Source organism: Astyanax mexicanus, chromosome 17 (genome assembly GCF_023375975.1).
Source record: "Astyanax mexicanus isolate ESR-SI-001 chromosome 17, AstMex3_surface, whole genome shotgun sequence".
In the NCBI taxonomy this organism is placed as follows: Eukaryota; Metazoa; Chordata; class Actinopteri; order Characiformes; family Acestrorhamphidae; genus Astyanax; species Astyanax mexicanus.
In genome coordinates, this window is record NC_064424.1 from 36,870,452 (window position 1) to 36,898,436 (window position 27,985).

A 27,985-nucleotide genomic window follows, 5' to 3' on the forward strand; every position below is an offset into this window, starting at 1 on the left:
AAGTGGCACCAGGCTGTGGGTAAAGTGGGCGTATGGTGAAATAACTGGTACTGGCTCCTCTCAGCCCAGACACTCTGTCAGACATGAAGAGCAATATTGATGAAAAATCATACATAAATGATGCGGTACAGTCTGCTGAATATGAGACTGTTATTAATAAAATTTGCATCATATTTCAAAGTGAAAAAGGGAAAAAGACAACTGAGATACTGAAACAACTGAAATAACATCCGTGCTGTTCGGTAAAATAACTCGCTCAACCATGTTTGCATATTTTTCACGATTTATACAAAGACATTCACAGAATAAAAACAGAATATAAAAATATAAAAAATAAACCCAAAATGTTAACAAAAATATAATCTAACGAATAAAAAAAAAAAAAAAACGAAATCCTCCACACAACCAAAGAAAAATACTAAGACTTGTCATACTGAAAAAAATGGAAAAACGCGTCTGGGGATGAAATTAAACAAACCAAGCCACACTCAAAGGAAATATGTATATATAAACTAAACAAAATAATGGGCAAAAACAACAATCTAATGACCGTTAAAATGGTATTAATATAACAGTTTAACAGCTGGATCAAACAGCTTCACCAAAAGAGAATAGAGCCCAAAAAATCCGACCCGACCCAGCCCGAGCCCGTGCACGTTCTGCCTGAGCCCGACCCAACCCAAACCATAAACTGGCTGTTTTCGGGCTGTTTAAATGAGCGAAATATGATCAGAATTATGTTAATTTACACTGTAACATAGAAGCATAGAACTATTATTTAAATAAAATGATTTTTAAGAACAGCTACACACAGTGCTGCAAGTCAAACGCGGAGGAGTTCACACCGCCCGCTGTACAACAGCACTTATAAATAAATTAAACACGAAAATGAGGGTATTCTATCAGTGATTTCAGTTCGTTTTAGTTAGTTTTATAAACACACAATACAGTTTGAGATAGTTGTTTTTTTCCTTTTAATTATCGTTTTTATTAGATTCAGTTAACACAAATGTTTTTTCACTTTCAGTTTTCGCTATTTCGTTCGCTTTAGTGAACAACAATAATTGGTTACTGAATGAAATATGATATGTATGATATCCCCACTTTCTTGTTCATGATTCCTGGCACACCTTCTTCAGGATTTTAGACCAAACTGTAGGCCAAGTCTGAAGGTCCAGACCATGGGTGAAATCATCACATTTGTTGTGTATTCAGATTAAGTAACACCACGTAGATTAAATCAACATCTGTTTTTTATTTGCTGACTGAAACAACACAGCAATTTCTAGAACTGTCATTCCACACACCCTGCCACTGCACAGCTTAACGCATAACAAATAATCAGATACACGCTGAGCGGTTACAATCTTGGCTTTGATTATCCAATCACAATACAGAGTAAAGGGGACCCAAAATACAAACACATCTTAATAAAACAAAGATTATTAAATCAAGGTATATTACATTATACATAACAACATTTTTCACCATGCCCAAAAAGCTACAAGATCCCAGCTGCCACACAATTGATTAGATAACACCTATAAAAGCTTAATTGTCATTTTATTTGAAACCCATCCTCCATCTTTGAGGCCTCAGGACTGGTTTTGTGAATATAAATGCTGTTTTGATACTCACTCACTCACAATTTCTACAACCAGCAAAGCTTTTGCAGACTCTGTAGCAACGTTCCACTGTTTTGAAGAGTCAGTTTGGATAAATATTAAATAAGAGAGTGGTGTGCACTTTGGCCCTGAAACACAGTTGTACTTTTCCTCCCTACAAAAAACAGTTACTTCACTAACTGTCAAACATGCTGTCCAAACGTATGCAGACTTTCCAGAGTTTCTGCTAAAATAAAGAGCAATCCAAGGAAGTTTAATGCAGTAAAAGCTTCTATTCTACAGAAAAGGCTTTACTCTAGATGCACTTCCTCTCAAAAGAGTTTATCCTACTTTATTGGAGGAACTGTCTCTACTGTCCAGGAAAGACTTTTTATTAGATGTTGGATTCACAGCATTGCTGTGAGGATTTGATTGTATTCAGTGACAGTTGCAATCGATTTAGTAATTTAGTAAAGGATGTTGGATAATCATCACCCCAGCTCATCCTGTCTGAGAGTATTAGACAGTGCTCCATCAGTCCAGAGAACACAGTTCCACTGCTCCACAGCTTAATAGCATTGAGCCTGACATTAGGCATGGTGATGTACTCTGTTGTACTCGGTCGTTACATCCCACTGTTCTGATTACATAAAAAGTCAATTTATCTTTTACTTAGATTTTATATTTTTATACACTTTATAGTGTTTTAATGCTATGAGAGTTTTTTTCTGAAATTTGATTAAAAACATGTTGGTATTGCACTGTTTTGCTGTTCTGCAAATTATAAATATCATAATATTAAAAAGATTTGACCATGTTTCTTCAGACATTAATGATTCAACAGGTCAGGATAATAATAGTGCAGTCCATGTATCACAGATTGAAGTAATCAAGTAATCTGCGTTTGGTAGATATGGAATGAAAAATGGTGCTGAATTAAATTTTGGATTAAACAAAGTTGTTGCATGATACGTATGATATATATTTTTTCTCAAATCCGTTCAGGATTTCTTTAGTCTGATCCAGATGTTTTATTTATTTATTTATTTATTTTTATTTATTTTCTTTGTGTTTTTGATCAATCTTGTGCACATTGCAGTGGTGATCCTTAAATAACATATATTGCGCAGCCCTAATCACAATATACTTATTGGCAATATACAGCCCCGCAGATTTTACAGGTCATACAGCTTTATGTAGCTGAGCAGACATTAAATAAGTTGCCTCAATTAAGGCTGCAGCTAATGACTATTTTACTAGTCGAAAAATATGCTGATTATTTTAATCGGTTATTCGATTTATCACGATTATTTGTATCATGTCCTCCATTTGTGTTCCTACTGATAAGATTAAACAACCAGTGCATGTTCCCAGCATTCTCAGCATATCATTGGAGATATTCACACAGGCCAGATATCTTTAATTGAGATATAAATATAAACAGACAATATTAATTTAAATTTAGATTATATGTTGATAAAAATTATTCTATTGTGATGTAATAATTGTACTGAGAGGGAATTGTATGTGTTTTTTTATTTTCTAAAATTGATGTATTTTTTTATTTGTTAGTATTTACTTTTTTGTTATAATATTTCCTTTTGCCAAGTGTGTGCTTTTTCTGCCAAACTGAGCTTGTTTTAGAAGAAGATTTATTCATTTCATTATAAACAAAATACATTTTTACAGAAGAATTTTTTTTTATAATTTTCACCAAAAAGCCTTAATTGCAAACCGTTGACTGAAAAAATGAAAATGTGCTCTGTTATGAACATCTGTGTTACCTTATATATTGGTCTGGTTTAAGCTTCGGACAGGTGGGTTTTAGACAGACTTTGGGCAGGACACTTTGCTGGACCTGGCAACCCTGGCTGGAGCTCATGCTAACTCGTTGTCTGCATTTTCTCCATCACTCCAAATACAACAGAAGACCCTATGTAATTTTGTAGAGTTTCTATTTTATTTCTATTATATTATATTTCTATTAGTATTATTAAATGAGCCATTAAAGCTGTTTTGAAGCTGTTTCTCTCTGCTGTGTATCTTTTACAGGACAGGTTTCTTGTGTAAAAGGTCTAAACTGATGTAAACAGCTGGTTAAAAATAACAGTTTAATTAAATAAACTTGAAAGTTGTTGGCATGTATACAATCAGGCCTGGAAAAGGAAAGAGCTGCTGTAGCAACAGTAAACAGAGCTGCTCTCAAAATGCTGTTTTCTCCATTTCTGGGCAAAACTCTTGCCAACACAACTTCCTGTTAGTACGAGGTCTGAAGGACATGCTGAGTAATTCTCCATTCAAACATCTGTGCAGTGCAATTCCACCTCATTCACCCAGCAAAACACCAATGAATGCTCTAGAGGTTTGGTATTTCTCTACTGCGCTGTAAAAAAGCAGTCAGCAAAAGGGTGGAATACTATATATGGGTCAGTATCAATATATAAGGATATTTGTTTTGCAGCATAGTTGCTTAAATTAATTACAAACACTGTAACTGTTTCTTTGACGTGTTTTTTTTGCCGTATCTGCTTGGTTAAGTTGCAGTACTAGTCTTTTTTTCCTACATAAGTATTACAGATTATGAAAGAACATGAAGAATACTCTGTAAAGCATTCAGGTGCTCTTTTCAGGGATGATGTTAACTTGCAGTTTCTGAGGCTGGTAACTCAAATGAACGTATTCTGTGCAACAGAGGAAACTCTTGCTCTTTCCTTCCTGGGGCAGTCCAGATGAGAGTCATTAAGAGGCAAGAAATTCAAATAGTTAACTCTTGATAAGTTCAGCACAGCTGTTATCTGAAAGCCATTCCAGGTGACTCTACCTCATAAAGCTGACTGAGAAAATCCAGCCAAGATGTGCAAAACTGTCATCTAATCAAGAGGTGCTACTTTTAAGAGTCTAAAATATAAAACATATTCTGATTTGTGTAAAAAAAATCTGTACTGAATGATTCCAAATGTTTTTCTTCAAAGTTTGGATGACAGCACTGAATTTATGATGTGTCAAAGCGTTTTTTTGTTGTTTTTTGTTTTTTTATATCTGTCATCTTAGGCTCAAAGTTACAATGAGTTGGATAAAAATAACCTTTAACATCATTATTGAATCACAGCCTTCACAAACATGTTTCACGTTTTGAACAAATGCCAACTTGTGCTGAAATTGTTCACCCTGTCACTGTCCACTCTGTCAAGCAGCTTACCGTACCAGGATGGATGCCTGCATCCCTAAAAAATAAAAAGAGATTAAGCTGGAATAAAAAGATATTTCTGTCAATTGTCAAAAGAGTTAAAAAAAACAAGACAAAAACAAGTAATTTGACAGTGACCCTTGTATCAGCAGAGTGCATCTGCCTGTAAAACTCTATATAAATTTTAAAGTACATTCAATCAACAAACAAAGTCCCCGCAATGTAATAAAAACCCATAAAAACAGAGTTTAAATAGTCAATAGTCTTAGCTGAGCTCTCTCTCTCTCTCTCCCTGTCTTCCTAAATCAATCACTAAAATGAGGTGAAGTCAGTGAAACTCTGCTCAGTAAACAGCACAGTGCAGTGTAATAAGCTATTTCACACAGCTGACTTCACTAAAGGCCATTTTCCCACACGCTGCCTCGACCCACTGGACAGAATAGAGGCTATCATTTTTAAAGGCCACCGGGACGTGACTAATTCTCTCTATATGATGATATTAATTATTCAAAACCTCTAAACCACAAGAAAAAAACACACAAGGAAAAAAACCCTACTGGCAGAGAGATAAAAACCTGAGACTGTAACTTTCTGCTGTTTTAAACTCCACACTGTTACACAGTTCACACTGTTACACTACTGACAAAACAGACTCTATAATATTACATCACTGACCTGTAACCTGTGATACTCCACAGTTATCTATCAGTGTCCATAACACACTCCACGCTTTTACACCACTGAATAACATAAATATCACCGCACTGTGTCACTGACCCATTAATCAGAACACACTGTTACACCACTGACCCATTAATCACAGCACACTGTTACACCACTGACCCATTAATCAGAACACACTGTTACACCACTGACCCATTAAACAGAACACACTGTTACACCACTGACCCATTAATCAGAACACACTGTTACACCACTGACCCATTAAACACAGCACACTGTTACACCACTGACCCATTAATCAGAACACACTGTTACACCATTGACCCATTAAACACAGCACACTGTTACACCACTGACCCATTAAACACAGCACACTGTTACACCACTGACCCATTAAACACAGCACACTGTTACACCACTGACCCATTAATCAGAACACACTGTTACACCACTGACCCATTAAACACAGCACACTGTTACACCACTGACCCATTAAACACAGCACACTGTTACACCACTGACCCATTAAACACAGCACACTGTTACACCACTGACCCATTAATCAGAACACACTGTTACACCACTGACTCATTAAACACAGCACACTGTTACACCACTGACCCATTAATCAGAACACACTGTTACACCACTGACTCATTAAACACAGCACACTGTTACACCACTGACCCATTAAACATAGCACACTGTTACACCACTGACCCATTAAACACAGCACACTGTTAAACCACTGACACATTAAACACAGCACACTGTTACACCACTGACCCATTAAACACAGCACACTGTTAAACCACTGACACATTAAACACAGCACACTGTTACACCACTGACCCATTAAACACAGCACACTGTTAAACCACTGACACATTAAACACAGCACACTGTTACACCACTGACCCATTAAACACAGCACACTGTTACACCACTGACCCATTAAACACAGCACACTGTTAAACCACTGACACATTAAACACAGCACACTGTTACATCACTGACCTGTTACACACTATAAAGTCAGTTGTTTGTGTGTGTGTATGTGTCTGTGTGTCTGTGTGTGTGATATTGTGAATTGCATTGACTCTCTGGTCCTCAGCTGTCCTCATGCACACTCCATGTGTAAACACACAGTGCCTCAGACACCCTGCAGAGCTGGAGACAGCATATACACACACACACACACACACACCATACACTCAGATCATGTGTCTATTCAAGGACATTTTGTGCTTTGGACAGATAATATAGAAAGTTAATTATAGTATGCAGCACTCTGTTCTCAGATTTTACACTCATTTTGATGTTAGAGTAAAATGCCCAATTTAATCTAATTAATCAGCCAGCTAATGTTATAGTGTAGTTAAACGTGTTGGAATTGATCATCTTTTTATTGTGCTCTGCTGCAGCACTGCCCAGTTTCTTTCTCATTATTGAATCATTAACACTGACCTTAACTAAGGCAAGTGAGACCAGCATTTCTTTAGATGTTGTTCTGGGTTCTTTTGAAACCTTCTGGATGAGTTGCCCATGCCCTTTTGATAGGCTGGTCACTCCTGGAAAGGTTCACTACTGTACCATGTTTTCTCTGTTTGTGAATAAAAGCTCTCAGTGTGGTGCGCTGGAGCTAAAGCCTTAGAAATTATTTTGTAATTTCTTCAAATTAGGGCATAATGTGTTGCTTTTTATATTTATTTGGGTTATGTTTTGCTGATATTAAAGTTTGTTTGATAATCTGGAAAATGTATCTTTGACAAAAAAACACTGTATATAAGCATCATCTCTCTATAATAAATAAAGCTAAAATCCAGGTGTTTAAATATATATAAAAAAACAAGGTTTGCATTGGGTTTCCTAAATTGTTCACAGAACTACTTTAAACTGGGTTAAACTGTGTGTGTGTGTGTGTGTGTGTGTGTAATGGCATTACATCAGAGAGAGTCTCCTCACCACAGTCTTGCACTTGTTGGAGAGATGAATGGAACAATGCTGAACTGGCACATCTGGAGTTCATCAAAGGACTCACACACACACACATTCTGCAAAACAAGTGACAACGTGGCTTCACTGACTTCTCAACATCATCTTTGCTATTAGAAACCCCTACCTAAAAGCATCCACCCACTGGCCACTTTATTAGAAACAACTAGCTTGGTAAACACTGGGCAGTAAGGGTGTAATCACCTAAGACACAAAGGCAACCTCCTCGGACGCCATTGCAACTGCCTAGTAACATCCTTTTAACCACTATGCAACATCATGGCAACTGCTTAAAATATAATAGCAACCCCCAGCCAAACTGTAGCACCCATCAAGCATCCACTTAACATCCAACATAACATCATTTTCTATATCTTGATTATTACGTGCATGCACACCATGGACAACTTCATTGATGTCTCAGTCCAGTATATTTGGGATAAGTTGCAGTGGCAGAGCTAACTGCCCTGAATAATATGTGCAATATATCTAATATCACAATATATATGTTCCTAAGCATCCTGAAGTACTTGCCCACAGATGTTGCAGCTGGGTCTGTAGATCCTGCACACTCATATATGCTTGATCGGTGATACTGTAAATCTGGCCACCTGGCAGAACAAAGAAGTGTCATAATCTGAAGGAGACATACCTGTGAAAACCTTGCTTGCTGTGTGTGTGCAAGCATTATCCTGCTGAACAGATAATACGCCCTGAGATGAGAGGCAGCACACAGATATGCACATATCACTGAGCTGTTAATGTCCTTCAGATCACTACTAGAGGTGATCGAATGTTGTGTGCGATGGCTCCCCAGATCATCACACCAGAAGGTGGGGCAGTGTGTCACTCCAAAGAAAATGCAGTGTCAGCTGAATGTTTTGAATGTGTCACAGAGGCATGTCTAGAATGATCTCTCACCATGAGGTACACTACCCAAAAGTAGCCCTGAGAGCCTTTTTATAGGGCAGTGTGGGGAAGCACTTTTACCCCCCTCTTGTGGGTAGACCCAGTATCTAATCAGACCACATCTGTAATCATTTACATATCTGCATGCCGAGTGTACAGCTCTGAACAAAATAAAAGACCACTTAAGGATGTTTTCCTTGATTTTATCAAATTGAAAACCTCTGGAATATAATCAAAAGGAAGATGGATGATCATAAGCCATCAAATCAAGCTGAACTGCTTGAATTTTTGCACCAGGAGTTCCATAAAGTTATCCAAAAGCAGTGTGTAAGACTGGTGGAGTAGAACATGCCAAGATGCATGAAAACTATGATTAAAAAACAGGAATATTCCACCAAATACTGATTTCTGAACGTATAAAACCTTATGAATATGAACATGTTTTCTTTGCGTTATTTGATGTCTGAAAGCTCTGCCTTTTTTTGTTGTTATTTCAGCCATTTTTTATTTTCCGCAAATAAATGCTCTAAATGACAATATTTTTATTTGGAATTTGGGAGAAATATTGTCAGGAGATAATAGAACAGAGGTCATTAATAGGCGGACCGTGGTTCGGGTCCGGACCCAGACATTGTTCAATACGCACCCAAACCGATAAACAGGTAAAAAAGGATTTATTCTGTGTTCATTTAAAGCGGCTGAACTTTTCTTGTCACGGTATCCGCGCTCTGCGGTGCAGTAAACTCAAAGACCAATTACGTGGGGTGTAAGATTGATAAATGCTCTCCTCAGCCAATCAGATCTGTTCAGACAGCTGCCCCAGTTAGTAAACTGGGACGTGGCCAGGAAAAAAAAAACTTAATAAAGACATAGGGAGCCCAAGAACTGGCAGAATCTAAAGACACGCTGAGCAAAACAGAGAGAGACAGGGAAGGAATGTACAAAAAATCTGGCCAGAGAGAAATTTTATTATTATTGTATATTTTTTAATCATTGTTCAAACAACCTGCATATATACACTACCGTTCAAAAGTTTGGGGTCACTCAAACAATTTTGTGTTTTCCATGAAAAGTCACACTTATTCACCACCATGGGTTGTGAAATGAATAGAAAATAGAGTCAAGACATTGACAAGGTTAGAAATAATGATTTGTATTTGAAATAACATTGTTTTCACATCAAACTTTGCTTTCATCAAAGAATCCTCCATTTGCAGCAATTACAGCATTGCACACCTTTGGCATTCTAGCTGTTAATTTGTTGAGGTAAGCTGGAGAAATTGCACCCCACGCTTCTAGAAGCAGCTCCCACAAGTTGGATTGGTTGGATGGGCACGTCTGGCGTACTATATGGTCAAGCTGCTCCCACAACAGCTCAATGGGGTTCAGATCTGGTGACTGCGCTGGCCACTCCATTACCAATAGAATACCAGCTGCCTGCTTCTGCTGTAAATAGTTCTTGCACAATTTGGAGGTGTGTTTAGGGTCATTGTCCTGTTGTAGGACGAAATTGGCTCCGATCAGGCGCTGTCCACTGGGTATGGCGTGGCGTTGCAAAATGGAGTGATAGCCTTCCTTATTCAGAATCCCTTTTACCCTGTACAGATCTCCCACCTTACCAGCACCAAAGCAACCCCAGACCATCACTTTACCTCCACCATGCTTAACAGATGGCGTCAGGCATTCTTCCAGCATCTTTTCATTTGTTCTGCGTCTCACAAACGTTCTTCTTTGTGATCCAAACACCTCAAACTTGGATTCATCCGTCCACAACACTTTTTTCCAGTCTTCCTCTGTCCAATGTCTGTGTTTTTTGCCCATCTTAATCTTTTTCTTTTATTAGCCACTCTCAGATATGGCTTTTTCTTTGCCACTCTGCCCTGAAGCCCAAAATCCCGCAGCCTCCTCTTCACTGTAGATGTTGACACTGGTATTTTGCGGGTACTATTTAATGAAGATGCCAGTTGGGGACCTGTGAGGCGTCTGTTTCTCAAACTAGAGACTCTAATGTACTTATCTTCTTGCTTAGTTGTGCAACGCGGCCTCCCACTTCTTTTTCTACTCTGGTTAGAGCCTGTTTGTGCTGTCCTCTGAAGGGAGTAGTACACACCGTTGTAGGAAATCTTCAATTTCTTAGCAATTTCTCGCATGGAATAGCCTTCATTTCTAAGAACAAGAATAGACTGTCGAGTTTCAGATGAAAGTTCTCTTTTTCTGGCCATTTTGAGCGTTTAATTGACCCCACAAATGTGATGCTCCAGAAACTCAATCTGCTCAAAGGAAGGTCAGTTTTGTAGCTTCTGTAATGAGCTAGACTGTTTTCAGGTGTGTGAACATGATTGCACAAGGGTTTTCTAATCATCAATTAGCCTTCTGAGCCAATGAGCAAACACATTGTACCATTAGAACACTGGAGTGATAGTTGCTGGAAATGGGCCTCTATACACCTATGTAGATATTGCACCAAAACCAGACATTTGCAGCTAGAATAGTCATTTACCACATTAGCAATGTACAGAGTGTATTTGTTTACAGTTAGGACTAGTTTAAAGTTATCTTCATTGAAAAGTACAGTGCTTTTCCTTCAAAAATAAGGACGTTTCAATGTGACCCCAAACTTTTGAATGGTAGTGTATATAAAACAATCAGATGTTTTATATATATATATATATATATATATACATATAAACATATATATGTATATATATATATATATATATATATATATATATATATATATATATATATATATATATATATATATATATATATATAAAACAACAATGCTCATTTTATTTAAACATTTACCTCTAAATAGTAAAATCAGAGAAACTGATTCAGAAACTGAAGTGGTCTCTTCCAGAGCTATATAATCCCTGACCTCTGAAAATTATAAGGTCAAAATTTTTAGATCTCATTTATTTGGATCTCCAGAAGATACATTTCACATTCAATTTAGTGAAAACATCCCAAAATAATTCTCCCAAGGTTAGGAAAGATTAGAACACAATACACTCATTCACATGAGATGTCTGGACAGTTGAAGGACACAGCATGTTTGTGTAGCAGGGTATTATATTGCAGGTGGTTGTTTTTCAGAGGCAGGAAACAAGAGCGTGTACAATGTTTTCTAGAGGAGATTTGAGAGAAGACATCAGGCTTTCAGGTAAAACCCTCAGATCAGTGTGGCAGCAGGTGGTGGAGAATGTGTCGGTCATCACAGGTGTGAAATAATCTAAATAGCATCATTGCAGAAGTGAAAGAGTATGAATTGTATAGAATGATGGAAAGGGAATGAGCCGGGGTCATCATTTTTTTTTATTTCTCCATATACTCTTACTTGTGGGCAGGTCAGGACTGAATGCAGGCCAGGCCAATAGCCATACCCTCTTCTTCTGCAGTCAGGACTTGTAATGTAACGTGTGCAGTAATGTGTGGTTTTACATAGTGTTATTAAAAACTACACGAACATCACTTTACAAACTGAAATTCCTCCCAATTTCTTAAAAAAACATGAACTCGGACTAAGCACCCCACTATCGAGATTGCTGGTTCAAATCCTGTTCAAGTAGCTTGCCATCTGCTGAGAGAGCACAATTGGCTTTAATGTTTCTGGGTGAGTAGATGGTGCTCTTTCCCCGCATCATTTCAAAGGGTGATGTCGATCATCACAAGGCATCTGTGTATATAAAATGATATATATTATCATGAACTGTACAAGCAGAAAAATGCACATGCCTGATTTTTCTAAGAGGAACATTGTTTTTAAAAATTTCATTCAGTAAGTTTCTAACATATTTGTTACAAACTGGAGATCATCTGCCCGTCTTTGCTCATCAAAGACTTTTGTTGATAATGCTTTTGTAACGTATCATGAATTAAATCACTTGTTTACCACCAGTTTATCACCTAAATTGGCCCAACCTTTTTAAGAATGTGTTAAAAGTCAGATATACAGGAATAGATGTACAGTATTTCATAAACAAATAAAATAAACATTACATTTATTTTATTAGCATTTTCAAAATGGTGCCAACATTTTTGATTCAGAGTTTTAGATTTTATAGATCTGCTCTGAATTTTGAAGTTCTTAATATTCTTGTTGTTATTGCTGCAGGTGATGGAGGAGGCCGGGGGTAATCCTCAGGTGCTGCGCTGTGGTTGGCTGAGGAAGCAGGGTGGTTTTGTGAAGACGTGGCACTCCCGCTGGTTCGTCCTGAGAGGAGATCAGCTGTTCTACTACAGAGATGAGGATGAGACTAAAGCACTGGTAAGGAAACACATGCAGATACCTCCTACCCAAGCTAGTCAAGCAGGTTAAAAATCATGACTGAATGACTCAGGTAAGCTGACCAATAGTGCTGCAATGATAAATCAACATAATCTTAGTTCATTTAAAGATACAAAGTGCACAAACATAACAAATATCAGAATAAATTTACATTTAAATGTATTTTGGGCATTTAACAGGTATTAAAAGACCCACAAAACCCTAATCCATATTTTTTCATTAATAGATGAAATGTGTTTCTTTGAAGTAATAAAACATACCAGACCTGCTTATTTGTTTTAGAAACCTTTTCTAACCTTTAAAAAAACGCAGTTATTTCTGCCTCTGCAGCGCCCTCACAGGTTCAACTGTGCTATAGGTGTAATATGCAGATCAGTCAGTCAATGATACCGCCCCCCGGTGACGTGAAGCCATGCTACGTGTACATGCAATCATACATTTCAAAAGTGCTAGTGAACTCAGTATCACCATCCATGTGCTAAACTAACACATTAGCTGTGAAAAACGGCAGCCCAGCCCACTAGGCTCTCCCTCCCTGCCCCACCCCTAACTGCAAACATCACTGCGGTGCTCCTCCCAAAGTATCACTTCCATTTTTTAGCATTTTTCTAAATTGAACCAGGGGTGGAATCAGGGGAAACAGGGGGTTTAGTGGCCCTTTAAATCCGGCTTGCTGCTATTTCTATAATTTAAAGCCATAAATAATGCTAGAAGTAGAAGATGTACCCATAGAAAGAAAAAACGAGATGGAAAGCGAGATGGAAAGCGAGATGGAAAGCGAGATGGAAGGCATGGCAAAAAGAATCGTTGACTAATTCACTATTTGGAAAAATAATCAACAGATAAGTCGACTACCATAATGGTCATTAGTTGCAGCCCTACTATTCAGCATGACTAAGATAATTTATCAGTATGATTATCATAAACGCCTCCATACACTGATTTGTTGCATAAGTTATATTATTATGGCTGTGTATTGCAAAGCAGCTGCATCTGATTTCAGATTTATTTTCTTATACAATTTTTGTTGCTGGGCTATTGACTCCAAATTGGTTGGTCTGATTGTATGATATGTGCTAGTAAACAGCTTTTTTGACCATTTTCACCTGGACCATTAAAGATCAGCTTAGACCATCTGAAACCAGTCTTAATCTGGATGTTGTTGCAGGAAAACAAAGCATCCAGTTGTGTGGTGTATTGCAGTAAGCTTTCACTGAAGTGAGAGACTATAGACTGTAAATCTCACGCTGATATAATGTTCTCTTCATCTTGAAGAATGTACAGTAAGTTCAAGATTGAAATACACACACTACACACACATGGAACAAGCTAAAGACCATGAACATGACAACGAGGTGAAAACGAGAAAGAGAGAGAGAGCGAAAGGAAGGGGGGAGGGGGGCCTTGTGCCGTTATGCCTCATGATCTCCAACCCCAAGGTGTGGAGAGAGTGACCTGGCATTCACCTTCACCCAGCTCCCTCTCAATGCCAGCCTGTTCTGAATCTCATCCTACTGGCAGGGTTTTCATCTGCAGAGCTGAAAGAGCTAAACCCTCTGCTCTGTGTGAAGAACAAGTGTTCTTACTTTCACTCATCAGTGGTGTAGACTGTGTGGGCTTATTATGGCATTAGGGGGTGAGTTGGAGATTGTTAGAGCTCAAAGGTATTTGCTATAGTGAGAATGACAACCATTAATAAATCCTGGCAACCCTGACATTAGGCTGTCATGGCTGTCCACATGCATATTCAATGTGCACAATACAGTATACAGTATATAGCATTTATACAGTATATAGCATAGTATGTAGAAATTTTACTCACTGACAAATAGTGGGATGTGTCAGATTGCAATGCACTACACGTGAACTGCATTTTGACACATCCCTGTGGGTGCAACTATTTGTCAGTGAGTGAAATGCATGTCTAACACAACATGCCATATGTTTCGGCATAGAGTTGTAGAGGTTCCTAATGGTCTCCTGCCATAATCCATCCCATGCAACTTTAATATTCTCTCACAGATCAAGGTAAGCTGTTGAGATGGCAGCAGTATGTGGATGAGTATGGTTCTGTTGTAAAGTAGAAAATGTGCAATGTGCATTAAACCAAAATTTGACCGGTGCAAAAATATGGGCACCCTTATCATTTTATTGATTTGAATACTCCTAACTACTTTTTACTGACTTACTGAAGCACAAAATTGGTTTGGTAACCTCACTGAGCTTTGAACTTCATAGCCAAGTGTATCCAATCATGAGAAAAGGTATTTAAGGTGGCCAATTGCAAGTTGTTCTCCTATTTGAATCTCCTCTGAAGAGTGGCATCATGGGCTCATCGAAACAACTCTCAAATGATCTAAAAACTAAGATTGTTCAACATAGTTGTTCAGGGGAAGGATACAAAAAGTTGTCTCAGAGATTTAACCTGTCAGTTTCCACTGTGAGGAACATAATAAGGAAATGGAAGACCACAGGGACAGTTCTTGTTAAGCCCAGAAGTGGCAGGCCAAGAAAAATATCAGAAAGGCAGAGAAGAAGAATGGTGAGAACAGTCAAGGACAATCCACAGACCACCTCCAAAGAGCTGCAGCATCATCTTACTGCAGATGGTGTCACTGTGCATAGGTCAACAATACAGTGCACTTTACACATGCATATAAATGCATAATTTTATCATGTATCTCGACCTTTTTCTCCTTGACCAATTTAGGTCTTCTGAAACCAGACTTAAACTGGATGTTGATACAAAGATACTGACACCAGGTGCTTGTTAACAGCTTTTAACAAGGGCACAATGTTTCTATGTAGCAATGGATTTTTTTCTGAATAAGAATAAATATGGTGTAAACGCCTTGGCTCCTTGAACATTAATAGATGATATAAATACATTTGTAACAACAATTCATCAACATGGAGTACACACAGCAACCACTTGTCAAAACCTGAGCAACCACCAAGGGATACAACAACACACTAAGCAATATCCAGGGATGCCATAGAATCCAATTACTGTAGAAACACCACAGCAACCAATGCAGATACCATAGGAGCCACCTAGCAACCACCTAGCAACATCCTTGCAAGAGTCTGTGATACTGTAGCAAGCACATGTGGCTCACATTGTGAAACCATCTGGAATACCCTAGCAACCAGTGGAATACACCGCACAAGTATTAGAATACTACTCATTTATTGTTTTTTCTAAAACCAATTATCGTTATTAAAAAGATTCTTAAAAAGCATTGCAGTGATGATTTGATTTCATTCAACAACAAGAGCTGTCCAAAACTATTGAGTCCGAGCTCCTTCATTCCAGAGAACACAGTTCCAGTGCTTCACAGCTCAATGCCGGGGGATTTATAACCTTCAAGCTAGCCCACTTGCTTGGAATTAGGCATTAGGCTTGTTGCCAATAGGTTAATGTTAAAATCTGCTTATTATACTGGCAATATTTTTATTGCATATAGTCACTACACAAGCTGTGTGCATTTGCACATCTGTGTCAGCAATGGGTGCAACCTAAAGTGGCTGAATGCACTCATGTGATCTTAACTGAAAGTTTTAAAGTGTAAAAAAGAACCAGCAGTCAGGGCATGTACACCATGGGGGATCTGGCAAGGTTAAAAAACGCCCTGTTTTACACAGCGTTACATTAAAGATTTATAACCCGATATCTCTGCTTTACACGCCCCCACCCCCTTACCCCCCGCTGTGAGTGTCTCTGAGCATTAATATATGTGTTCAGTGCCCGTTAAGGCCTGCGCTGAGCCCACAGGGTCATTCCAACCCAACAGTATCATATAGCAGCACACGACACCTCTTTTAAAAGCTGGCTCTGACAGTGTTTCCAAAAGACACCGAATACGTGTCCTAAAGCAAACACACGGCTTTGAAGTGCTTTAAAGTTCTTTGAAGCGGTCGCAAATTTTATCTGCAGAACGAAATTTTCATCACTCTGTAATCTGAGAATAATTACAGTATTTTTCACTCATAACATGAGCTAATCTTTCAAGATATTCTGTATGTGTAGTAGTAGGTTCTATTATATAATATTATTATATTGTAATATATATACCAGTCAAATGTTTTAGAAACAATATACTTAAAGAAATGAAGATCAGTCAATCCGAAAACAATACAAGAACTTTGAAAGTATCTTCAAGTGCAGTCGCAAAGACCTTTAAAAACGTTATGATGAAACTGGTTCTCATCAGGTCCAGCCAGGAAAGGAAGACTAATGAACTTATCCTGTGCAACAGAGGTAAATCTTAGTTATCAGCTAAATCAACGTACTGCTTCACAGAGCATTTTGTTTTTTTTTATCACTTTTACGTTACTACATGATTTCTCATGTGTTCCTTCATGTGGATTACTTCAGTATTGATTTACAATGTGCGGGAAAAAACACTGAATGAGGTGTGTCCAAACGTTTTACTGGTTTGTAAAATTTAAACTGTTTAAGGTGGAGGGGGTGTATGTGTGACTACAGTAAACGTACTTAAATGTGCACCAAAAGTGCAGAGACCTTTCAGAGTGGTTTGTTTGTGGTGAGAATGTGATTTGACCTCAATCTGACCCCACTATTACTTATGCCTTGCAGGTTTGAGCTTAACTGATTTCAGCAGTTGTAGTTTAATCAGTGTAGTTTAAGGTTATTCAGCTGGTTTACCAGCTTACCTCTTAACCAACTTGAATTGGAAAGTTTGACCAGCGTGATCATCTGGTTGATTAGCCTGACTAACATCACCAAACTTTGCTCAGACCATAAATTACAGATCAGAAAATCAAATAGAAAATCCAGGATTTTTTCAGCAATTGTGGATGAACAGGTGTGTACACACTCTGTCTTTCCACATGTAATCAGATGTAGTTGTGTGGACTGAATCAGAATCTGATATTTTGTCTGAAATATGGAGCTGCTAGAGCTGATCTCAGTATCCAAACAGCAGCGTAAGTGTTTGTACAGCCGGATGTGCAGAGTGTGGTTAGAAGCTGTTTGACAGGCTTTTGATGGTACGGCGAGAAAGGTCTAAACATGAAAGTACAGTTTTGTGAATATTGTTTGATGGCTGGATCTAATCTCTTCCACATGTCTGATCTGGAGTCAGTTACTCTGACTGATGCTGTGCTGTGCTCTGCAAAAACAAAAGAAGGGCAGATGTTCAAAAAAACCACAGAAACTCTGACTAACTTCTACTAACTGAAAAAGAGAGATGTGAAAACATAAGAAAGAAAGAAAGAAAGAAAGAAAGAAAGAAAGAAGGTCTTACAGAGTGACGATCATATAAAATAAGATAGACAGACAAAGTGAGGATCAGACAGAATGATGATCAGACAGAGTGAGGATCAGACAGAGTGAGGATCAGACAGAGTGATGATCAGACAGAGTGATGATCAGACAGAGTGATGATCAGGCAGAGTGAGGATCAGACAGAATGATGATCAGACAGAGTGATGATGAGACAGAGCGAGGATCAGACAGAGTGAAGATCAGACAGAGTAAAGATCAGACAGAGTGATGATCAGACAGAGTGATGATCAGACAGAGTGAGGATCAGACAGAGTGAGGATCAGACAGAGTGATGATCAGGCAGAGTGAGGATCAGACAGAGTGATGATCAAACAGAGTGAAGATCAGACAGAGTGAAGATCAGATAGAGTGATGATCAGACAGAGTGAAGATCAAACAGAGTGAAGATCAGACAGAGTGATGATCAGACAGAGTAAAGATCAGGCAGAGTGAGGATCAGACAGAGTGAAGATCAGACAGAGTGATGATCAGACAGAGTGAAGATCAGACAGAGTGATGATCAGACAGAGTGATGATCAGGCAGAGTGAGGATCAGGCAGAGTGAAGATCAGACAGAGTGATGATCAGACAGAGTGAGGATCAGACAGAGTGATGATCAGACAGAGTGAGGATCAGACAGAGTGAAGATCAGACAGAGTGAAGATCAGACAGAGTGAGGATGTAAGATCAGATAGAGTGAACACTGCTGTGTTTAATAGGAACATCTAACTACCAGTCTTTGGCCACTATATTCGAAACATCTGAATGCGGCAAATAACTTAATATATATATATATTACATTAACACAGCTCTGTGGTGTATACAGTGGTGTGAAAAAGTGTTTGCCCCTTCCTGATTTCCTTTTTTTTTGCATGTTTGTCACACTTAAATGTTTCAGAACATCAAACCAATTTAAATATTAGTCAAAGACAACACAGGTAAACACAAAATGCTATTTTAAATGAAGATGTTTATTATTATGGGAGAAAAAAAATCCAAACCTACACGGCCCTGTGTGAAAACGTGATTGCCCCCTTTTTAAAACATACCGTCACTGTGGTTTCTGACACCTGAGTACACTGTCTCTAGCCACACCCAGGCCTGATTATTGACACACATCAATCAAGACATCCCTTAAATAGGACCTGCGTTTCAAAGTGAAGTCCATCAAAAGATCCTTAAAAGCTAAACATCACGCCAAGATCCAAAGAAATTCAGGAACAATTGAGAAAGAAGGTAATTGAGATCTATCAGTCTGAAAAGGGTTATAAAGCCATTTCCAAAGCTTTGAGAATCCATTGAACCATAGTGAGAGCCATTATCCACAAATGGCGAAGACATGGAACAGTGGTGAACCTTCCCAGGAGTGGCCGGCCGCCCAAAATTACCGCAAGAGCACAGCGACGACTCATCCAAGAGGTCACAAAAGACCCACAACAACATCCAAAGAACTGCAGGCCTCACTTGCCTCAGAAACAGACTGGGCAAAAATGGCCTACATGGACAAAGAACATTAAAGATCGTCTAATTTTTTCCAGAACACATCTTGATGATCCCCAAGACTTTTGGGAAAACATTCTGTGGACCAATAAGATAAAAGTTGAACTCTTTGGAAGGTGTGTGTCCCATTACATCAGCGTAAAAGAAACACTGCATTCCAGAAAAAGAACATTATACCAACAGTAAAACATGGTGGTGGTAGTGTGATGGTCTGGGGCTGTTTTGCTGCGTCAGGGCTTCTTCTGGATTTTTTTCTCCCTATAATAATAATAATAATAATAATAATAATAATAAACACCTTCATATAAAAATAGCATTTGGTGTTTACTTGTGTTGTCTTGTAATATTTAAATTGGTTTGATGTTACAAAACATTTCAGTGTGACAAACATGCAAAAACTCAGGAAATCAGGAAGGGGGCAAACACTTTTTCACACCACTGTAAAGCATTCTGGAGGTCTGTGAGATATGTTTAAAAACAGCATGAAAATACAATATAATACATATCTAATCCTATAATAAGGTTATAATATAATAATTATGTTTAGCACTGTTTCTGTGAATTGCAGCACTGTTTCAGTGATCATCAATGAGTAATCCCTTTTATTCAGGATAAACACCTTCATCCTACTGAACGCCATTTTTTCACATCATATCCACCCACTCAGTCATCGCTCTGAAAAATCCTTCCTTTTATTTACGCCTTCGTCTGCAGCCGCTGCTTCAAAGCTCTGAAATGAGTGTTTTTGTGGAGTCAGGCTGCGTTCGCTGGGTTTGATCTTGTGTAAATGCAGTGGGTTCTGTTCGGAGCACTGGGTAATTTAATAGGCCTGTGGTTAAACATGACATCTGACACCAGCTTACAGAAAAAACACTGAAAAACCTTTTAGTCCAAAATAACAAAGCTGAGAGCAGCCCTGTAACGTAATAAATACGCAATTAGTCCTCTCTGACACTGAATTCAGGGGAGGGCAATGTGTCAGGCTCTCACTCTGAATGACAACAAGCCTGCAGGTCATGTGGTCTGTCTTGAAACAGAGTTTCAATCATTTTTATATTTGAGGAATGTCAGGAATGTTGTTTTCAGTCTCAAATCTCCTGGTTCGTATCTGGACTTGATTTTAGCACTAGAATATTAGCAGAGAAAGGATCATGGTCACGTTAGGTCATATTAAAAGAACAGCTTGCATAATCATAAAATTACAAAATAAATGAGAAAATATAAAAAATATCACAAAAAGCAAATGAGAATTAAAAACAGGTCTAAAAGTTCGGAGCCATAGAAAATAGGGTTTTTAAATGTCTGGACTGTAGTAGGGGACTGAGCCAAAATTCTGAGCCATAGTAAATATGGGCTTATGAAATTCTGAGAACATAGTAAAAAAAAACTACTCGACCAAAACAATGGGCTTTTAAAAGGTTCTGGACCATAATAAGTAGGTCTTGCAAAGTTATTCACCACGCCAGGGATTTTGTAAAGCTCTAGGACACAGTAACGGGATTTTGTAAAGTAAGTAAGTCACATAGTAAGTTGGTTTCACAAAGTTCTGGACAAGAATAAGGAGGTTTGTAAAGTTCTGTGCCAGAGTAAGTTGGGTTTGGCCCAAATTAAAGCAGTTTTTTCTGGACTACAGTAGGTGTTCTGTAAAGATCTGGGCCACAGTGAGAGGGTTGTAAATTACTGGGTCATAGTAAATAGGATTTGTAGGAGTTCTGTGCCATAGTAAGGATGGTTTGTAAAGTTCGGGTTCAGACTAAGAAGAATTTGCACAGTCCTGAGTCATAGAAAAGGGTTTTTATAAAGTTCTGTTCGACAGTAAGGGGTTGTAAAGTTCTGGCTCACAATAAGCAGGTTTTGTAAAGTTATGTGCCATAGTAAGAAAGGTTTGTAAAGTTCTGGGTCACAGTCAGTAGGGTTTGTAAAGTTCTGGGTCACAGTCAGTAGGGTTTGTAAAGTTCTGGGTCACAGTCAGTAGGGTTTGTAAAGTTCTGGGTCACAGTCAGTAGAGTTTGTAAAGTTCTGGGTCAAAGTCAGTAGGGTTTGTAAAGTTCTGGGTCACAGTCAGTAGGGTTTGTAAAGTTCTGGGTCACAGTCAGTAGGGTTTGTAAAGTTCTGGGTCACAGTCAGTAGGGTTTGTAAAGTTCAGGGTCACAGTCAGTAGGGTTTGTAAAGTTCTGGCTCACAGTCAGTAGGATTTGTAAAGTTCTGGCTCACAGTCAGAAGGGTTTGTAAAGTTCTGGGTCACAGTCAGTAGGATTTGTAAAGTTCTGGCTCACAGTCAGTAGGGTTTGTAAAGTTCTGGGTCACAGTCAGTAGGGTTTGTAAAGTTCTGGGTCACAGTCAGTAGGGTTTGTAAAGTTCTGGCTCACAGTCAGTAGGATTTGTAAAGTTCTGGCTCACAGTCAGAAGGGTTTGTAAAGTTCTGGGTCACAGTCAGTAGGATTTGTAAAGTTCTGGCTCACAGTCAGTAGGGTTTGTAAAGTTCTGGGTCACAGTCAGTAGGGTTTGTAAAGTTCTGGGTCACAGTCAGTAGGGTTTGTAAAGTTCTGGGTCACAGTCAGTAGGGTTTTAAAGTTCTGGGTCACAGTCAGTAGGGTTTGTAAAGTTCTGGGTCACAGTCAGTAGGGTTTGTAAAGTTCTGGGTCACAGTCAGTAGGGTTTGTAAAGTTCTGGGTCACAGTCAGTAGGATTTGTAAAGTTCTGGCTCACAGTCAGAAGGGTTTGTAAAGTTCTGGGTCACTGTCAGTAGGGTTTGTAAAGTTCTGGCTCACAGTCAGAAGGGTTTGTAAAGTTCTGGGTCACTGTCAGTAGGGTTTGTAAAGTTCTGGGTCACAGTCAGTAGGATTTGTAAAGTTCTGGGTCACAGTCAGTAGGATTTGTAAAGTTCTGGTTCAGACTAAGAAGAATTTGCACAGTCCTGAGTCATAGAAATGGGTTTTTATAAAGTTCTGTTCAACAGTAAGGGGTTGTAAAGTTCTGGCTCACAATAAGCAGGTTTTGTAAAGTTATGTGCCATAGTAAGAAAGGTTTGTAAAGTTCTGGGTCACAGTCAGTAGGGTTTGTAAAGTTCTGGGTCACAGTCAGTAGGGTTTGTAAAGTTCTGGGTCACAGTCAGTAGGGTTTGTAAAGTTCTGGGTCACAGTCAGTAGGGTTTGTAAAGTTCTGGGTCACAGTCAGTAGGGTTTGTAAAGTTCTGGGTCACAGTCAGTAGAGTTTGTAAAGTTCTGGGTCAAAGTCAGTAGGGTTTGTAAAGTTCTGGGTCACAGTCAGTAGGGTTTGTAAAGTTCTGGGTCACAGTCAGTAGGGTTTGTAAAGTTCTGGGTCACAGTCAGTAGGGTTTGTAAAGTTCTGGGTCACAGTCAGTAGGGTTTGTAAAGTTCAGGGTCACAGTCAGTAGGGTTTGTAAAGTTCTGGGTCACAGTCAGTAGGATTTGTAAAGTTCTGGCTCACAGTCAGAAGGGTTTGTAAAGTTCTGGGTCACAGTCAGTAGGATTTGTAAAGTTCTGGCTCACAGTCAGTAGGGTTTGTAAAGTTCTGGGTCACAGTCAGTAGGATTTGTAAAGTTCTGGGTCACAGTCAGTAGGATTTGTAAAGTTCTGGCTCGCAGTCAGTAGGGTTTATAAAGTTCTGGGTCACAGTCAGTAGGGTTTGTAAAGTTCTGTGTCACAGTCAGTAGGGTTTGTAAAGTTCTGGCTCACAGTCAGTAGGGTTTGTAAAGTTCTGGGTCACAGTCAGTAGGGTTTGTAAAGTTCTGGGTCACTGTCAGTAGGGTTTGTAAAGTTCTGGGTCACAGTCAGTAGGATTTGTAAAGTTCTGGGTCACAGTCAGTAGGGTTTGTAAAGTTCTGGCTCACAGTCAGTAGGGTTTGTAAAGTTCTAGCTCACAGTCAGTAGGGTTTGTAAAGTTCTAGCTCACTGTCAGTAGGGTTTGTAAAGTTCTGGGTCACAGTCAGTAGGATTTGTAAAGTTCTGGGTCACAGTCAGTAGGATTTGTAAAGTTCTGGGTCACAGTCAGTAGGGTTTGTAAAGTCCTGGTCCAGATTAAGTAAAGTTTGAACAGTTCAGGTTATTGTAAATAGGGTTTGTAAAGTTCTGGGTCACAGTAAGTAGAGTTTGCAAAGTTTTGGGCCAAAATCAAGGATGTTTATGAAAGCATGTTTCAAGCTCTCAAACATTGATTTTTTTCTGGGATTCCATAAAGGTAGTGGTTATATTTTGTGCCACATTATAATAAAGTCAGTTTTGGCCACAGTATGGGGATAAGGGGTTAAAAGGTTTTGGGACATGATAAAGGAGGTTGATAAAGTTCTGGTGTGACTACTTTTCTTGCCAGCACTGTTTGTGACCCTGCTTGTGTCTTAAATATGAAATATCTAAACCATATGATAATGAATAATGTGATGATAGATTTGATAAATGCTGTGAAGAACTGAGGCAGGATAAATTACTTCCATGTTCTTCTCCAGTGTCATGTTTCTGTATATGTTGGTGTCCAGGAAGTGCAGCTGCTCAACTTACTATTTGTAGGACAATTTACACATTAGTTTTTAAGTATGACCACAGAGGTCTGATCTGCAAACGTCTATGTCTCTCTATCACTCCTCCATCTCTCCTCCTCCCATCCCCCTCCCTCAGTTTGTATCATGGCGTGTCTGAACATGCTGGAGCCGCAGTGTGTGTCTGCATCTGCCCACATCCCCACTACCATAGGCTGCTTGTGTGTTTGGGACAAAATGTCTTTGAGAAATGCCTCCAGTAAAATGCCTTTCACATCTTAAAGGGAAATAGAAAAAAACGTCTTCTTAGTACCTTAGCACATTTTATACACAAGGTTATTCAGTGAGCTTCAGCCACCTACGAGTGTGCAGAATCTACAGGCTGCACAGTTACTTTTTACACTCTGATATTGTAATCACTTACATATATCATTGTTACATTCACACACATATGAAGCTTCCATTCCAACAATCCACTTCTTGCTGTGTTATTTGGTGCAACTGGCAGATTCACATTATGTCAACTGCAAAAATGTGATGTAGATGACAATGTTGCATGACAATGAAGGTATGTAATACATAAGAGGTATATTATTATCACTTTAATATCATATAAAATATTTGTGTATGTGTGTATGTGTGTGTGTACCATGTGTTTCTGAAAGTGAAGGTCAGGCATAATTCCAGAGGTGGGCGGCAGGCTGCTCCAATAGTCACTTACCCACAATGCATCTGTTGTTGTGTCCAGCTGAATGAGCCCTTATGCTGTGAAGTCGAGGAATATCCAGTTTGTGGTCAGAACTGGAAATACTGGACTATACATGAGGAGGAACGGGGGGTCGGGGGTCTGTTCTTTGTGTTACTAAAGTATGCCTTTAAAGCGTCTTCATCCCCTTGGCTAGTTTATAAATACTTAAAAAACACAGATTCTCCACTGTTTTTTGTTGATATTTTAATTGTATTATTTATAATGTCCAGTATAGAGTTAATCATTTATTTTGCATTATTATGAGCTAAAGAACCTGAGTAGGATGAGCAGGATGAGTAAATCTGCTGCTGGATGGTTATTAAATCTGGACAGTGTGTGTAATGGTTCTGGCCTGGCTCTGGGTTTGTATTTATAACTGGGTCTTAGACTCCAGTGGGAATTACAGGATCATTACTCTGTGCAGGACTACGAAATGCCAAAACACACAGGACAGCATCTGCACACACAAACACACACTATATACTGTAACATAGAGCTCATAGAGAGGTGGGCGGAGCTTCAGTGTGTGAGGGAGGATGCATCGAGTCAGTGTGTTGCCTGTGGAATAGTCTGCAGGAGCGTCCTACACAGCTGCCCATGTTTATACTTTTGCATTTGTATGTTTGCAGCTCTGTGTCACCCTGCAGTTTAAACTGTGAAGGCTGGATTATGTAGGCAGCTCAGAGGACCAATCACAGCCGCTGATATCTGTGTTGCCCCATGGGTAGTTACATTTCTAGGGAGGTGCACGTTGGATCTAGGCTACGGCGTAGGTTTGACACAAAAGTATGAATTAGCATCTCACACTCTCACTAATCAAAACAGAGTGTTCCAACACACAACCGTATATCACCCCCCACAGAGAACAGAACACACCATCAGAGAATGAATGAATTAATAAATGAATGACTTAAAAAGAATGAATTACAATGATACAACGATGATAAATTATTGAACGAATGATAGAATGAACAAATAATGAAATAAATATAAAAGGATTGAATAGATGGAGTGAATAGATGGATTAAGTGATGGAGTAAATAGATGGAGTAAGTGATAGAGTGAATAGATGGAGTAAGTGATGGAGTAAATAGATGGAGTAAGTGATAGAGTGAATAGATGGAGTAAGTGATGGAGTAAATAGATGGAGTAAGTGATAGAGTGAATAGATGGAGTAAGTGATGGAGTAAATAGATGGAGTAAGTGATAGAGTGAATAGATGGAGTAAGTGATGGAGTAAATAGATGGAGTAAGTGATAGAGTGAATAGATGGAGTAAGTGATGGAGTAAATAGATGGAGTAAGTGATAGAGTGAATAGATGGAGTAAGTGATGGAGTAAATAGATGGAGTAAGTGATAGAGTGAATAGATGGAGTAAGTGATGGAGTAAATAGATGGAGTAAGTGATAGAGTGAATAGATGGAGTAAGTGATGGAGTAAATAGATGGAGTAAGTGATAGAGTGAATAGATGGAGTAAGTGATGGAGTAAATAGATGGAGTAAGTGATAGAGTGAATAGATGGATTAAGTGATGGAGTAAATAGATGGAGTAAGTGATGGAGTAAATAGATGGAGTAAGTGATAGAGTGAATAGATGGATTAAGTGATGGAGTAAATAGATGGAGTAAGTGATGGAGTAAATAGATGGAGTAAGTGATAGAGTGAATAGATGGATTAAGTGATGGAGTAAATAGATGGAGTAAGTGATAGAGTGAATAGATGGAGTAAGTGATGGAGTAAATAGATGGATTGAAGAGAATGCACAGATAGGAAAGAAGAGTAAGGTAGTGAAGAGTGGGTGAAGCAGCTCATTAACGACTCATTCATTACCCAGCCTCGTTTATTACCCCTCATTACCCTAATCACTATCTCTCACTCTACAGCATCTGCCCACACACTCCACACACAAACACACAGACTCCACACACAATCACTTGACTCCTGACATATCAGACTATAATATCTTAAGTAATACTTTATTAATTATTTTAAAAAGTAAGAAAGAAAGAAAGAAAGAAAGAAAACAAAAAAGAATAGAAAATATATAAAGGAAAAAGAGAACAGAATTAAAAAGAAAATAAATAAAAAATAATAAAATATATTATTTATATTAGTTATTAATAAAAATATAAATCTTAATACATTAATAAACATATAAAGAAACAACAAACTAAAGACTAAAGCAAATAAGCAGAGAAAAAAAGAATAGTAAAGAACAAATCAAGAAATAGGAAGCGAAAGTAAGTAAAAATGCAGTAATGTATAAATATTGGGAGAGTGAGTGAAATAGATGCGTGTGCTGGTGTGTGTAGAGATATCCTGTGGGGCTTTGTGAGCAGGGTTGTCAGTGGAGGAGTGCTGGTCACTCTGACGTCACTCTCAGTGGGGTGAGACGGGCAGGGTGCTGCTGTGGTCAGTGTGTGGTGAGTGTGTGACGTGTGGAATGTAGTGAATGGCGGCTGCTGGGGTCAAAGTTCAGATAAAAACGTACAGAAAGCTCTGCATGTGGGCAGTGTTCACTCGCAGCCTGTACATACATACATACACACACACACAATTGTGTAACCTAAAAACTTTTACAAATTTTCCACCAAAAAAAAAAAAGATATGATCAGTGAAATGAGGCTGCTGTACCAAACACTCTTCATTTATTTTACCCCATAAATAATATTTACCGGATGCTCCACCTGTGTCTAAAACATCAGCTGAAGGGACTCTCACTGTTTGGAAGCTGTACTTTAGCCTGAATAGCTCTCACTGTGATGTATTGATGAAACTACCTTCACCATGTTTGAAACATGTGCTTTAGCATGACTAGCTCTCATTGTGAGTTTTAGACAAAACTACCTTCACCATGTCTGAAAGCTGTGATTTAGTCCGCCTAGCTCTCAAAGTGATTGTACTTTAGCCTGACTAGTTGTTAATGTAAGTTGATCATGAAACTACCTCCACCAAGTTTGCAGGCTGCACTTTAGCCTCTCTAGCTCTCGTTGTGAGTTGTTGATGAAACAACCTTCACCATGCTTAGAGGCTGTACTTTAGCAAGCTTCTACTGTGAGTTGATGATGAAACTACTTTTATCATGCTTGGAGGCTGTACTTTAGCTCTCACAGTTGAAGCTGATCTTCTTTAAAATTTTACTCTATTACACCACTTACTTCACACTGTGAGGTTAGATGTGCTGGACTCAGTAGCATTTGTACCTGGTCTTTACTGCACAGACTTTATTTTCAAAATAAAATTCAGCAACATTAATTTCTATTGAATGTAGGAAATTAATTG

General features: G+C 38.7%; 1 protein-coding gene across 1 annotated transcript in view; it reads left to right on the top strand.

Annotated features, from left to right (window-relative positions):
• The window catches only part of arhgap24 (Rho GTPase activating protein 24), a 206,355-nt gene that overhangs the window by 16,644 nt on the left and 161,726 nt on the right, over window positions 1-27,985 (top strand). Inside the window, exon 2 of the mRNA XM_049466089.1 lies at window positions 12,497-12,649. Within this exon, the coding sequence (XP_049322046.1) occupies window positions 12,500-12,649 (150 nt within the window). The 5' untranslated portion in view covers window positions 12,497-12,499. The remainder of the gene's footprint in view (window positions 1-12,496; window positions 12,650-27,985) is intronic.